We start from the raw sequence: 13,268 nt of genomic DNA, 5'->3' as shown, positions 1-13,268 counted from the left end.
GGACCAGATGAGAGTGTGAGTATATTTGGACAGGTATTTAGTGTGAGAGGGAAGAGTCTGAGTTATAAATTCACTAGTGGGGCAATAGTATTGTTTTCATTTTTCTTTTTCTTTTTTTTTTTTTTTAAAGATTTTTTATTTATTTATTATATGTAAGTACACTGTAGCTGTCTTCAGACGCACCAGATGAGGGCGTCAGATCTCATTATGGGTGGTTGTGAGCCACCATGTGGTTGCTGGGATTTGAACTCATGACCTTCCGAAGAGCAGTCGGTGCTCTTCCCCGCTGAGCCATCTCACCAGCCCCTCATTTTTCTATTAAGGATATGATTTTGTGTTATGATTAGATGTGATTCGGTATTTATTAAAATGATGCTGGCTGCTTTAATGGCCCCAAAATGACATTTTTGTTGATTGTTTCTGCTTTGGGAACACAGACTCTTTGCTTCTTGTTCTACATCTGCATGTGTACCTGTCTACTCCCAGTGCCTGGCACAGCATCTCTATACAAAAAGAGTTTTGCCTTTGGACTGAGTAAATTGCTTGCAATTTGCTCTTCCTTTCATCGGTCTTTCTCTAAAATAACTGTCAGCCACATAACCCTCCATCCTATTTTTGTGTGTGTAGATGTATGTGTTACATATGTCCTTGTGTGTGTTAATGTGTGGGGAACTGTCTGTACTTGTTCTGGAGGCTGACGTTGGGTGTCTCTGTCAATTGCTTTTTCATCTTAATTGTTGAGACAGAGTTTCTTAATGAAACTTGGAGCCTGATGTTTGCCTATATTAGCTGCCAGTCAGTCTCTTGGGATTCTTCTATCTCCACCTCCCCGTGCTGGGGTTACAGGTGTATGCTGCTACACCTGACTTATTTACATGGGTCTTAGGGATCAAACCTAAGTCTTTGGTGCTTGTGTGACAAGTACTTTACTGACTTGTCCTCCAAAACTCTTCCTTTTTGAAATGTATTCTTTGCAGTTTACACATCTATAGAATGCATTTTGGTCATATCCACCCCTTTACCCACTCTTCTCCCTCCCCAATTCCTACTGCTGATTCTCTCTCTTCTTCCTAACAACTTCCCCTCCTAGTTTCATGGATTTTGTTTTCTTTTGTTTTTTTTTGTGGCCCACTGGGTTTAGGGTTGCTTACATGAGCTTCATTTAAGGGTTATTTACTGGTGCATGGGTAACTTACCAGTGGTTACATTACTGAAGACAATGACCTTCCCTTTCCCAGCAACCATTAACTGCCTCCAATAGCTCCTGAGTGAGGGTGGGGCCTCGTGGGTCCCTTCCTTATCCCTGATGGAATGTTGGTAGGCCCCATCTTGTGGAGGTGGCCACAGCTGCTGTGACTTCGTGAGTACAAGGTCAGGTCAACAAGGCACGCTTCTCCAGTTTTTAATGTTTTCTGTTTCATCTTCTTTGATATCCCCTGAGCTTTGGAGAGGGTGACAGAGGTTTTTTAATTATGGCTGAATAGTCATCAGTCACTTTTTCTTGAGTATTGGCCAAGTATAGGCCTCTGTATCAGTAAGGCCCACTGAAAAGCCTAAGAGCAGCACTTTTCAGTGGGTATAAATATAATAAATGTCTGTTTAGCAAAACAGCAGTAGATTTTCCTACAATTTCCATAGCCATGTTCCTTCCCCATTACCCAGGGGAGAGTATCTTAGATTTTTGATCAGGTTTATAGTTAGTATCAAGCTTTTTAGTTTTTAATTTTCTGAGAGAGGATCTCATATAACGCAGGCTGGTCTTGAACTCTCTGAGATGCTGAAGATCACCTTGAATTTCTGATCATCTTCCCTCTTTCTCTGAAGTGTGGAGTGCAGTCGTGTGCCACTGTGCCTAGATTTGTGTGGTGCTGAGGATTGGACTCAGAGTCTTGTATGGGTTAGGCAAGGACTTTGCCAACTCAGCTATATTTCTAGCCCTAGCTACCAGCTACCCATTTTTTAAAAATATTTTCTCAAATTATTCAACTTTTGTTCTTTGTTCTTATGACTGTGACAGTGTCTTTTGTGAACTATTTTGAATGTCATTCTTCTTATTTGGCCCAATCAAGTTTGACTTTATCTCTTTGTTTTCTAAGTGAATCAAGGTGGGATTCACATGGCTTTCTATATGCTGCTACATACAAAAGCTATGTTTTCATCTTTGGTAACCCCTCTCACCTCTGCCCCTCCCACCTCCAGGGTCTCATTTTGATGTACTCGCTATGTAGAGCTCACAGAGGTCCACCTGCCTCTGCCTCCCCAGCAATGTGATTAATGGTATGCACCACATCACCCAACGATAAATGGCTCTTTTAAAAGGTTTTTTAAAAATTACACATTATTTATTTATTTATTTAATGTGTGCATACATACACAAGTGTATATGTGTGCCCTATAGTGTAGTGGAAGACAGCTTATGGAGTTATCTCTTTCTGTGATATGAATCCCAGGGATCAAAGTTATTTGTTGGGCTTAGCAGCAGGTGCTTTTATCTACTGAATTATTTCCAGCCCTACATATAGCCCTCTCAAAACTGAGTTTTCCTGTAGTATCTTCCCCAAGACAGCGTTCCTCTGTGTAACAGCTGTGGCTGTCTTGGAAACCACTCTGTAGATCAGGCTGGCCTCAATCTTATATAGAGATCTGCCTGCTTCTGTACCGTCAGTGCTGGGGTTAAAGGTGTGAGCCATCACTGCTGGCCCTGCAACTGCATTTACTTCCAAAATTTATAGAGCAGGTTCTGTCTATCCTGCAGTACTTTTCCTCAGAGAACGTAGAGGATCAGTATGATAGAATAGCTTCTATCTTCTCCATTATGTTAATGTTAGGCAAAGTCTCCATTTTCTTTCAAATCTTATAGTTGGTGTCACTGCTTTCTTCTGTACTTTTGTCTGTTGTTAAGCCAGATATAGGTATTTTGGACAGGTTTATATATCTAGTCAGAGCAGGGGATTAGGGAGGGAGGAGAGAGGATAAGTTAAAGTATATGGATGAATCCAGAGGAAAGGAGAGCCTGGATTAGAATAAACTTGGCCATAAAATAATAGTGACATTTGTAATCTAGGCAAATTATATAAGTCTCCTTAGACTCCTCAGATCTGGGTCACATCTATACAAAGAAGAAAGGAAACTGATGAATTCAATTTCTGCCTGCTTGTGGGATGCCATTTATTTAGATCACTGATCATGCCTAGAGCCTTTCAGAAACAGCCCAAGTGAGACTCTTTTCTAATTCCTGCTGGGCTCAGGGTAAGAGAAATAGACCCATCTCTTAGCCAGAGGATAGCCTGTCCATGTATGGGGACACCAGGAGACTTGGGGAACCAGGAGACTTGGTTAACCTTTTTAAACTCCTGGGCATGAAACCCTGAAAGGAAAGAAAGTGTTTCCAGTTGTTATACTCAACAGGGGAGACAGCTAATATTTCAAACCTATACTTTGAAATAAGGTATGTTTATGCTGGCTAAAGTGTTTAAACATTTGTAGAACTGGGAACAGAAAAATATTTCTTCTTTGCTGCTGCTATTTTCTAGTTTTATTGAATTATTTTTGAACCTGAAACTTCCTGGATAGCTTAGATTAGCATTGGAATAGCAGTTCACTTGCCTCGGTCTGCTGAGTGCTGAGAGTACCGGTGTGAGTTGTAATGGTTGGTATTCTTTGTAATATTGTTTTGCCTGTGGTTGGATGTTCAGTAATTTTAGCACTTGGTGCACTGAGGCAGGAGAATTGCCAGTTTGAGATTGGCCTGGGCTACATAATGAGAAACTGCATCCAAAAAAAGGGCTATTTCTTTTTACTACTAAATTCTCCTGTCATTTGTTTCTTAAGGTCATTTGTTTGTTTGTTTTTGAGACAGGCTCTCTCTGTGTAGCCCTGGCTGTACTGGAACTTGCTCTGTAGACTGGGTGGGCCTCAAACTCAGAGATCAATGTTACAGTAAATCTCCAACCCCAATAAGCTCATGAAAAAATACACAACTCAATTACAATATTTATAAGTGGCACCCCTAGATTGGGCAGATATACCACAATACTATTCCGTCCCCCAGCTATGAGATCCCTTGCTACTTGCAGCTTCTCTGGGCCATGTGGATCTGCTCCATCGTCCTTCCATCTCCTCTTCCTCTGTTTTCTTCCTCTTTTCCCTCTCTTCTTCTCTCCCTCTCTCTCCCCATTCTCTAAAACCTCCAACCCCACCTTTCCTTTCCACTGCCCAATCACAGACTCTAGTTTTTATTTGACCAGTTAAAATGGCCCAGCAGAATGATCTCTTAAAAACAAGACAAATTGCTAGGCAGTGGTGGCACATGCCTTTAATCCCAGGACTTGGGAAGTGGAGGTAGGTGGATTTCTGAATTTGGGGCCAGCCTGGTCTACAGAATGAGTTCCAGGACAGCCAGGACTACACAGAGAAACCCTATCATGAAAAACAAAAAACCAAAAACAAAAACAACAAAAAAAGACAAATTTTAAAGAAAAATATGGGGTGAATATCAACTAAGGAAACAATTTAGTAGTGTGTAAACAATATAGCTGGCATGGCGGCACATGCCTGTATTCTTAGCACTTAAGAGAATACAGAGTTCAAGAGAATTAGGAGTTCAAGGCCGTCCTCAGCTATGAAGTAAACCTGAGATCAGCTCTGATTACTTGAAACTCTGTCTCACAATAAAAAATACTAACAAATAACTTGTATACAATACAGATTTAGTGGTTTAAAAATAATTATGCTGCCAGGCGGTGGTGGCACATGCCTTTAATCCCAGCACTTGGGGGGCAGAGACAGGCGGATTTCTGAATTCGAGGCCAGCCTGGTCTACAGAGTGAGTTCCAGGACAGCCAGGGCTACACAGAGAAACCCTGTCTCGAAAACAAAACAAAACAAAAAAAAATTATGCTGTGTGGGGAGGGAGGTTGCATGGTGGCACATGACTTTAATCCTAGCACCTGGAAGGCAGAACAGGCAGATCTCTGTGAGTTCTTGGCCAGCCTGATCTACAGAGTGAGTTCCAGGGTAGTCTGAGACACAGTGAGACCCTGTTTAAAAATATTATGCAGGTGCTGGATAGATGTCTCAGTGGTTAAGAGCACTTGCTGTTCTTGTAGAAGACCTGTTGTTCAGTTTCCATAGCGCATATTGCAGCTCACAAACTCCTGGAACTCCAGTTTCAGGGCATCTGACACCCTCTTCTGGCTTCTTGTGTAACCAAGCCTCGAGTGGTGCACAGGCATTCTCACAGATACATAAAGTTTTAAATTAATGCTTTCTATGATTAGTATCAACAGGAACTCACTGACTTTTATTTATATTACTAAAGGATTCGGATAGACTTTCTACCACAGTCTTTTTTAAATTTTATTTTATTGTGATTGTTTGGTCTATTTGTATGTACAATAGATTCAGTGTGCATCCAGGATGCCCGTGGAGGCCAGGATGCCCCTAGAACTGCAGTTACAGGGGTCATGGAGAGTTTTCTGAGATAGAGACTTCCTACATAGTTTAGGCAGGCTTCAAACTCACTGTGTATTCTAGGCCGTTTCTGGCTTCAGCCAAGAACAGAGATGAATGTGAGATCTGTACTTGGCCAGTCTGGTGTTTTAATGTGTATGTAATGTGAGCATTTTGTTGTTGTTGTTCTTACCCTTTGAGAACTGCTGTTTTAGAATCAGGATGATACCTTGAGGACTGATGTAGGTCCCTCTCTCTCCTAGGTTGGAATAAGAAGGGTGGTTGAAACTGAATGAGAACAGCCCTCCCTGAAGTCATGCGCTGGTTATCTTCAGAGCTGCGGCTCAGAATCTCACTGACGTTTATAAATATATCTCTAGTGTTTCTGCTGTGTTTGGTGCCAATCCCTGGGTATCACCCTACTTCATTGCCTTTAGAGAATTAGTTGTCTGTCATGGCCCTGCTACTGGGAGTCCTGAGTGTATTTGTTTACTCTTCTTTCTTATTTTCTTTTAAGATTCAAATTGCCAAAAGTCTTACCTGTTTCCAAGTAAAATATGTCAAATTAGCTTTGTGGCTGCAATGATTGTATTTTAGTGTATTTTCTTTTACTCTCTTTTTCCCTTTCTCTTTCTCTTTCTCTTTCTCTTGTAAAGATTTATTTATTTATTATATATGTAAGTACACTGTAGCTGTTTTCAGACACACCAGAAGAGGGCATCCAATCTCATTACAAATGTTTGTGAACCACTGTGTGGTTTCTGGGATTTGAACTCAGGACCTCCGGAAGAGCAGTCAGTGCTCTTAACTGCTGAGCCATCTCTCCATCCCAGTGTGTTTTCAAGTAACTGATGTTCACTCAAAAGGCTATTTAAGCTTAGCAGGGGCGATCAGAGCAGTGTCATTATCCTGCATGAAGAGGTGTAACTAGTGGTCCATAGTGGGCTTTTAGCAGGCTGGACAGATTGCTCTGACATGCACTAGACTCTTCCCTTGTCTTTGAATTATGTGAATTCTTTGACTAGAGGGTTTTCTTGTGGAATATTGCTCAATACTATAGGCTGAATTTTCCCTTCTAAATGATTAAATCCAGGGTTATGTTTATACTTTATATGTGTGCATATATAGTTGTATGTGTATGTAATATATATGTATATATACATTTATATATATATATATATACTTTTTATTGATTTTTTTTTTGCAAATTTTATATCATGTACCCCATTCCCACTCATCTCCCCATCTCTCTATATTTGCCCTCTGCCCTTGCAACCTTTTTCCTCCAAAGACAACAAAAAATAAAAAATTAAAAAAAAACCCTAATAAAAAAAACCCATCTCACTGTGGAAACTACGGTGTATCATGCTGTGTCACACAGCACACCCTTTTGACCAAACAGTTTTACTTGCAATGAGTCATTGCTCTGCTTCGAGTCCTCTGACTTCTGCTGCTACACTATCAATACTGGAGCCTCACCTGGACTCCTCTTGGATATCCTGCTGTTGCCTTGTGTCATGGAGATCCTGCAGTTGGTTCTGCAGAACTAGCCCCTTCATGAGCTCAAACAGTTCACAGATGGGGTAGATGTTGGGGTGGGCCAACTCCAAGCTGATCTGGACATGGGTGGTAGTTGAGTTGGACAGCTAGCCAGTTCCTCTGGTTCTCACGCCACTGGGGCCAAGTCTTCAGCACTGCTCGGGTGAGAAGTGGGGGCCACTTCACCTGAATGCCATAAGCAGCAAGGGTCAGGGCCAGCTCTCCTGCACCATGTCACTGGCCATGTCACCTGAGCCAGCTCAACCTTGCTGCCTAGGTGAGGTGTGAGGCTAGTCTCTGGACTGCTGCAGCTGTTGAGGGGTGGGACTGACTCTTTGAAGCCCTTGGACATTAATGTGGTCCCAGGCAGCAGCCCAGACTAGGGATGTTGGCATGGCCTTTGGTGGTAACATGGGTCAAGAACACTGGCACAGACCCCACACTGCTGCAGGGCCATGGACCCAGACATGGTCCTCTGCAGCAGCCGAGGCCAGGACCTCACCATGGCCTCAGAAGGCAGTGCAGGTTGCTCACATCACACTGTTCTCACCACCCCGAGTCTTTAGTTCCTCCTCTCTTCACCATGTGTGCATCACTCTTCTTCTTTCTCTCCCATCTCGCCACACTCACCTGCTCATCTTAGTGGTGCCTTGGCTGTCTGGGTATCCTCTGCCCCCTACGCACTTGCTGTGGAGTTTGTGAAAATTTAATAATATTCAAAGTCTCCAGAGATAGTGAGGCCATGCAGTGAAAAGGATGCTCTTTCTAATTTAGGGATTTGTTGTATTTAGCAATTCTGCTTCTAAGTGCTGGTACTATTCACCTGCCTCCGTGGCTAGTAGAGAGATTTCTTTCCCATAGATGGGAGCATGTGCTACCATTACTGTCCACCTTTAAAATGTCATGGACTATCCCAGTGATGGTGTGTCTATACACCTTTGTTTAGTCCTTTGATCTAACACTGGGATTACAAATACTACCACCTTGCTCAACTATGTTTGTTGGTTTGTTTAAAATCAAGAGTTCTGGGGATCAAACTCAGGTCCTGTGCTTGCAAGACAAGCATTCATTTCTGACTGAACTATCTCTCAGTTATCCACTGAGACCTTTTTGAAAATCAGCAATAGTACCTCTTAAGTAGTTGTTGCAGTTCTAAAGAGCTGAGAATAATGCTCATTGTGTCATCTCTAACAAAAATTTAGTATGGAAGAATGGGTGAAAAATTGATATTCTCTGAGGATTCAGTCACTTTCTATTGTATTCATGATGGTCTGGGTATCATTTTTACTTTTAAAAGATCTACACATAATTGTACATATTTATGTGGCTCTGTGATAATTTGATACATTCATGCAATGTGTAATGATCAAATCAGGGAGTTAGCCTTTCCCCTTCTTTAAAAAGTGTTTCTTCTTTGTTTTGGGAGCCTCTGAAATTCCTTTTCTTATCTTTTAGAAATACAGTCAATGCTGAACTGTGAACTTTAATTACCTTATTAAGCTGTGACACTCGCTATCCATCTTTCCCCATGCACCTTCTACCTTGGCTCTGATTTAAAGTGTCCTGTTTTTTTGTTTGTTTGTTTGTTTTTTGTTTTTTTGTTTTTGCTGTTGCGCTGCTGCTGTTGGTGAGGGTGGTAATGGCAGTGATGACACAGGTCTTGCCGCATAATCTTTGCTGGTCTGGAACTTAGGTAGACCAGCAGGCTGGCGTCTCCTATCTTATTATCATATGTAGTGCTTGGCTAGTGAACTGTTGTTTGCTACTGTCAGGAGCTTGAGGACTGAGGTGATATTTTGTTCATTTCTTTTTGTTTGTTATTTAGACAGTCTCTTTTTTGGGAGGGGTCGGGATTCAAGACAGGGTTTCTTTGTGTAGCCCTGTCCTGCCTTGAACTCAGAAATCTGCCTGCCTCTGCCTCCCAAGTGCTGGGATTAAAGGCGTGCGCCACCACTGCTAGACTGTCTCTCTTAGCATCTCTGATTGTCTTGGAACTCACAGAGGTCCATCTGCCTTTCTTGTCAAAGCAGCCCCTGAGATGCTTGAGCTGGGCAAACTCATCAAAGTGTGTATTGAGGTAGCATTCTCATACAGAAGGTTGAGATTTGGATTTGGTTAGTTTGCCTTGCTTTACAAAGCTCTAGGGATTCCTCTTCAGTATGTTTTTGTACTCGTAAGTGAAACTGGTGATTCTGATGTCTCCTGACCTCCTCTTAGGACCCTACTGTGGACATGAGTCGGTAATGCCCACTGAGGACTTCTGGGAGCCATGTCAGACGAATCCGCCTCAGGGAGCGATCCAGACCTGGACCCGGACGTGGAGCTGGAGGATGAGGAAGAAGAGGAGGAGGAGGAGGAGGTGGCAGTGGAGGAGCATGACAGGGATGACGAGGAAGGCCTGCTGGATGGTAAGTACCTCTACTGATATCAGGTTGCCATATTCTTTCTTCTGTGGAATTTTTACTGGGAGAACATGATATTTCTAGTTGTTTTTTGGAGGTTTGGGGTTAGAGGGTGTTGAGACAAGGTCTTGCTCTGTATAGCTGAGGCTGGCCTGGAACTCACTGTAAACCAGGCTTACTATGAACTGCTGCAATCTTTTTGCCCCACCCTTCTAAGTAGTGGGGTTGTAGGTGTATGTATTATGCCAAGGTTCTAGTTTGATCTTTTAGACCATCTGTAGTCAGAAGAACAGGTAGAGGAAAGGGCCACAGAACTTCTGTGGTCATTCTCAGGGGTGGATGGTTTTCCTTTCAGGGACATCTTGTTTTAGTGGTAGAAAGATGAGCATTTAGTCCATCTTTGTCAGAAAGGTAGGCTCAAATCCAGAGATGGAGAAATCTGTGGTAGAGTCCTTGTGCCAAGGTCTGCAGCCTTGAAGTGTGAGCTCTCAGGTATAGTGGTGTCCTTTGAGGTTCCTGAAATCACAGTTAAAATTCTGCTTGCATTTTTGTAATGAGGGATTACGTGGATAGAGACTCTCAGACAGATTGACAGTCCCAGAATCTCTGCAGTGCTGCTCACTTGTAAATCGCTCCAACTAGGAGGCAGCTGCATCTCCGTAGCTGACAGGCTCTCTCCAGGTTCCTCTTATTTAAGTCTGTTTCCTTTGACCCTCAACTTTTTTTATTTTTTATTTTTTGGACAGGGCTTCACTTTGTAGCTCAGGCTGGCATCAAACTGGCAGTCCTCAGGTGCACTAGGCTAACATCTGGTTTTTGAAATAGCATAGAAACTTTCTTTCTCTTTTGTGGCACTGGGAATTGAACCAAGGCCATTGGCAGATAGCAAAGCCCTTGATCACTGAACTATATCCCTACCACTTTTTGTATTTTGTTTCCAGATAGGGTCTTACTAAGTTACCAGGCTGGCACTGAACTTGGTCTGTAGCCCAGGCAGACCTTGAACTTGGAATTCTCCTCCCTTAGCCTCCCAAGCACACAAGATTCCAGGACTGTGCCACTAGACCAGTGAAGCTCTTTTGATACTTGTGTGTACATGTGTTTGTGCGTGTTCGGGTATGCACATGAAGGCTAGAAGCTGACATTGGGTGTATTCTTTGATTCTCTTCACCTTTTGAAACAGATTTATCATTGATTGAGATAGACAAGCTGGCCCATAAGCCCCAGGGATCCTCCTGTCTCTGCCTTCCCAGTGCTGAGATTACAGATGAATACTGCCATGTCTGCCTTTTTTCATGGGTTTGGGGATCCAAACTCACCTCATCATGCTTGAGCAGCAAGTACTGTGCCCACTGGCGGCTTTCCAGCTTTCCGCAAACCTTCTCTTTTGATCTTTCTAGTCAGTCTTAGGCCTTTCATGGTCTATAGTACTCACTGAGGAAAAAGCTTTTGGTGATAACATTCTACTACTTGGTGGAACTGAACAGTGCACTTGACCATCACTTTCTGAAGGAGTCTAGGGAAATGTGCTCCACCCTTCCGATTCTGATCCTGAGGTGCAATCCTCTTTCTACTGTGCATTCTTCTGTTCTCATTCTCTCTAACCTCACACCTGCCATGTGGTTCAAAAGTCAGATCTTCTCTCTATTACCCCACTCACATCTTCTCCATTTAGCCTTTGACTCCCTAGGTATCTGCATCACTTTCTGGTTCTCAGCTGGGTTCTCAGATCGGTATTTGTAGACACCCTTAGGACCCTGTAAAGTTCAGGTGGGTTTTAGATGCTGCTGATGAGTATGGCACATATACACAGGTATATACATATACACATACACATACACATACACATACACATACACATACACATACACATACACATACACATACATATACATATACATATCCCCATTCCTAGCTTCTTGAAGCATTGCCAGGTCCCTTCCTTCTGTCTCTCCCTTCCTCACTCCTCCCCCCTCTTCCTTTTGAGGCAGGGTCTCTATGAATTTTAGTCTGGCCTCAAACTTGACATCCTCCTACTTCAACTTCGTAAGAAACTGGGTAAGTCTGTTCCTCTGTACCTGGCCTTCCTGTGACATTTTATACATGAGACTTGAGTATCTGTGGACTCTGTTTTCTACAGGAGATCTTAGAAACAGTTTCCCAAAGATATCAAAGTATGTACTAAAAATTACATGCCTTTAAAGCCATACAGTTATTTATTTAGAAGTGGCAAGAATTTTACTGTGATTTGTTTGAGAATAGTGTAGTTTTATGCTGGGTTTTCTCCTTTTTTCTTTTTCTGTTTTTGTTGTGCTAGGGATGGAATCCAGGCTTGGCATTCTTCCAGGCATGTACTCTCCTACCAGCCCAAAACTGCAGATAACAGAGTCCACACATACCCAAGTCTCATGTATAAGGTTCAGGTGTGGTTTTGTTTTTTGTTTTTTTTTTTTGCGTTAAAAAACAAGTTATTTTGCACTAGACATAGAGATGTACACCTTTAATCTCTCCACTCTAGAGATAGAGGCAGGAGGATCTGTATTGAAGGCTAGCCAGGGCTACAAGGCGAAAATAATACTATTCTTCCAACTTTGCATCAAGGCTTGTGTGGTTTTTATTAGGCTCCATGATCTCTAGCAGAAGAGAACAGTGAGAATATTTTTTGGGGGATCCACTTAGCAGAAAAAATTGAGAAGCCTTGGATGCACATGTCAGCATCTCTTTATTTTATTATTCTGCTGCATGTTTTGGGGAAATGGGGTACTAGATGTCAAGCTTAGGGCTGTGGGAATGTTAGGTAAGTATGTGTGCCAGCCAGGATGTATCTCCAGCCTTTCGTTTTATTCTCTTTTTTTTAAAAATATGTATTTATTATATGTAAGTACACTGTAGTTGTCTTCAGACACACCAGAAGAGGGCATCAGATCTCATTACGGATGGTTGTGAGCCACTATGTGGTTGCTGGGATTTGAACTCAGGACCTTTGGAAGAACAGTCAGTGCTCTAAACTGCTGAGCCATCTCTCCAGCCCTCGTTTTATTCTTTACATGGCTTGTCAAGGTACTGGAATTCTAACCTACAGCTCCCTTCTGGGAGCTGCTTCATCACCACTTCATCTTAGACTGCTGAGCAAGGAAAGCTGGTCTCCTCTCTTTCTGGGCTTTTGATCCCTTCAGGAAGTTTGCTCTTTGCTTTTCGTGTGGTCCTCTTCTATTTGTCCTCTTTGAAATTTGAAGTATCAGGCCTCCAGAATCAGAAACAATGAGACCCATTGTGCCTGGATCGTAGTGAGATAGTTAGAAATCAAGGGACGGGATAGTCTGGGATAAGATAGACAAGGTGTTCTTGTTTACTTTTCTATTGCTGTGAAAAACGCCATGACCAAAAGGAACCAAACAGGAAGTAGAAGGTATATTTGACTTACACTTCCAAATCAAAGTTCATCACTGAAGGAAGTCAGAGCGGAAGCTTGATGCAGAAACCACAGAGGCATGCTGGCTTTCTCCCAGGCTCATGCTCAGCTACTTTTCTTATACAGCCCAAACCTTACCTGCCTAGGGATGGACCCCTTATATTAATTAGTAATCAAGAAAATGTCAGAGGACAAGCCAGCCTGACATAGCTATCTCCTGAGAGGCCCTGACAGTACCTGACTAATATAGATGTAGAGGCTCACAGCCATCCATTGAACTGAGTACAGGGTCCCCAATGAAGGAGTTAGAGAAAGGACCAAGGGAGCTGAAGGGTTTGCAGCCCCTTAGGATGATCAACAATATGAACTAACTAGTACCCTCAGAGCTCCCAGAGTCTCAACCACCAACCAAGGACTATTCATGGTGGGACTGATTGTTCTGGCAGCATGTGTATAGTAGAGGA

The 13,268-nt window shown here is 42.6% G+C and overlaps 1 protein-coding gene across 1 annotated transcript in view; it reads left to right on the top strand.

Annotated features, from left to right (window-relative positions):
* Rad54l2 (RAD54 like 2) overlaps positions 1-13,268 on the top strand; it is a 93,498-nt gene that overhangs the window by 21,136 nt on the left and 59,094 nt on the right. Inside the window, exon 2 of the mRNA XM_031345963.1 lies at positions 9,208-9,398. Coding sequence (XP_031201823.1) covers positions 9,260-9,398 — 139 coding nt within the window. The 5' untranslated portion in view covers positions 9,208-9,259. The remainder of the gene's footprint in view (positions 1-9,207; positions 9,399-13,268) is intronic.

This window comes from Mastomys coucha, unplaced genomic scaffold (assembly GCF_008632895.1).
Source record: "Mastomys coucha isolate ucsf_1 unplaced genomic scaffold, UCSF_Mcou_1 pScaffold23, whole genome shotgun sequence".
NCBI lineage: Eukaryota > Metazoa > Chordata > Mammalia > Rodentia > Muridae > Mastomys > Mastomys coucha.
This window is presented reverse-complemented; position numbering and strand designations above follow the sequence as displayed.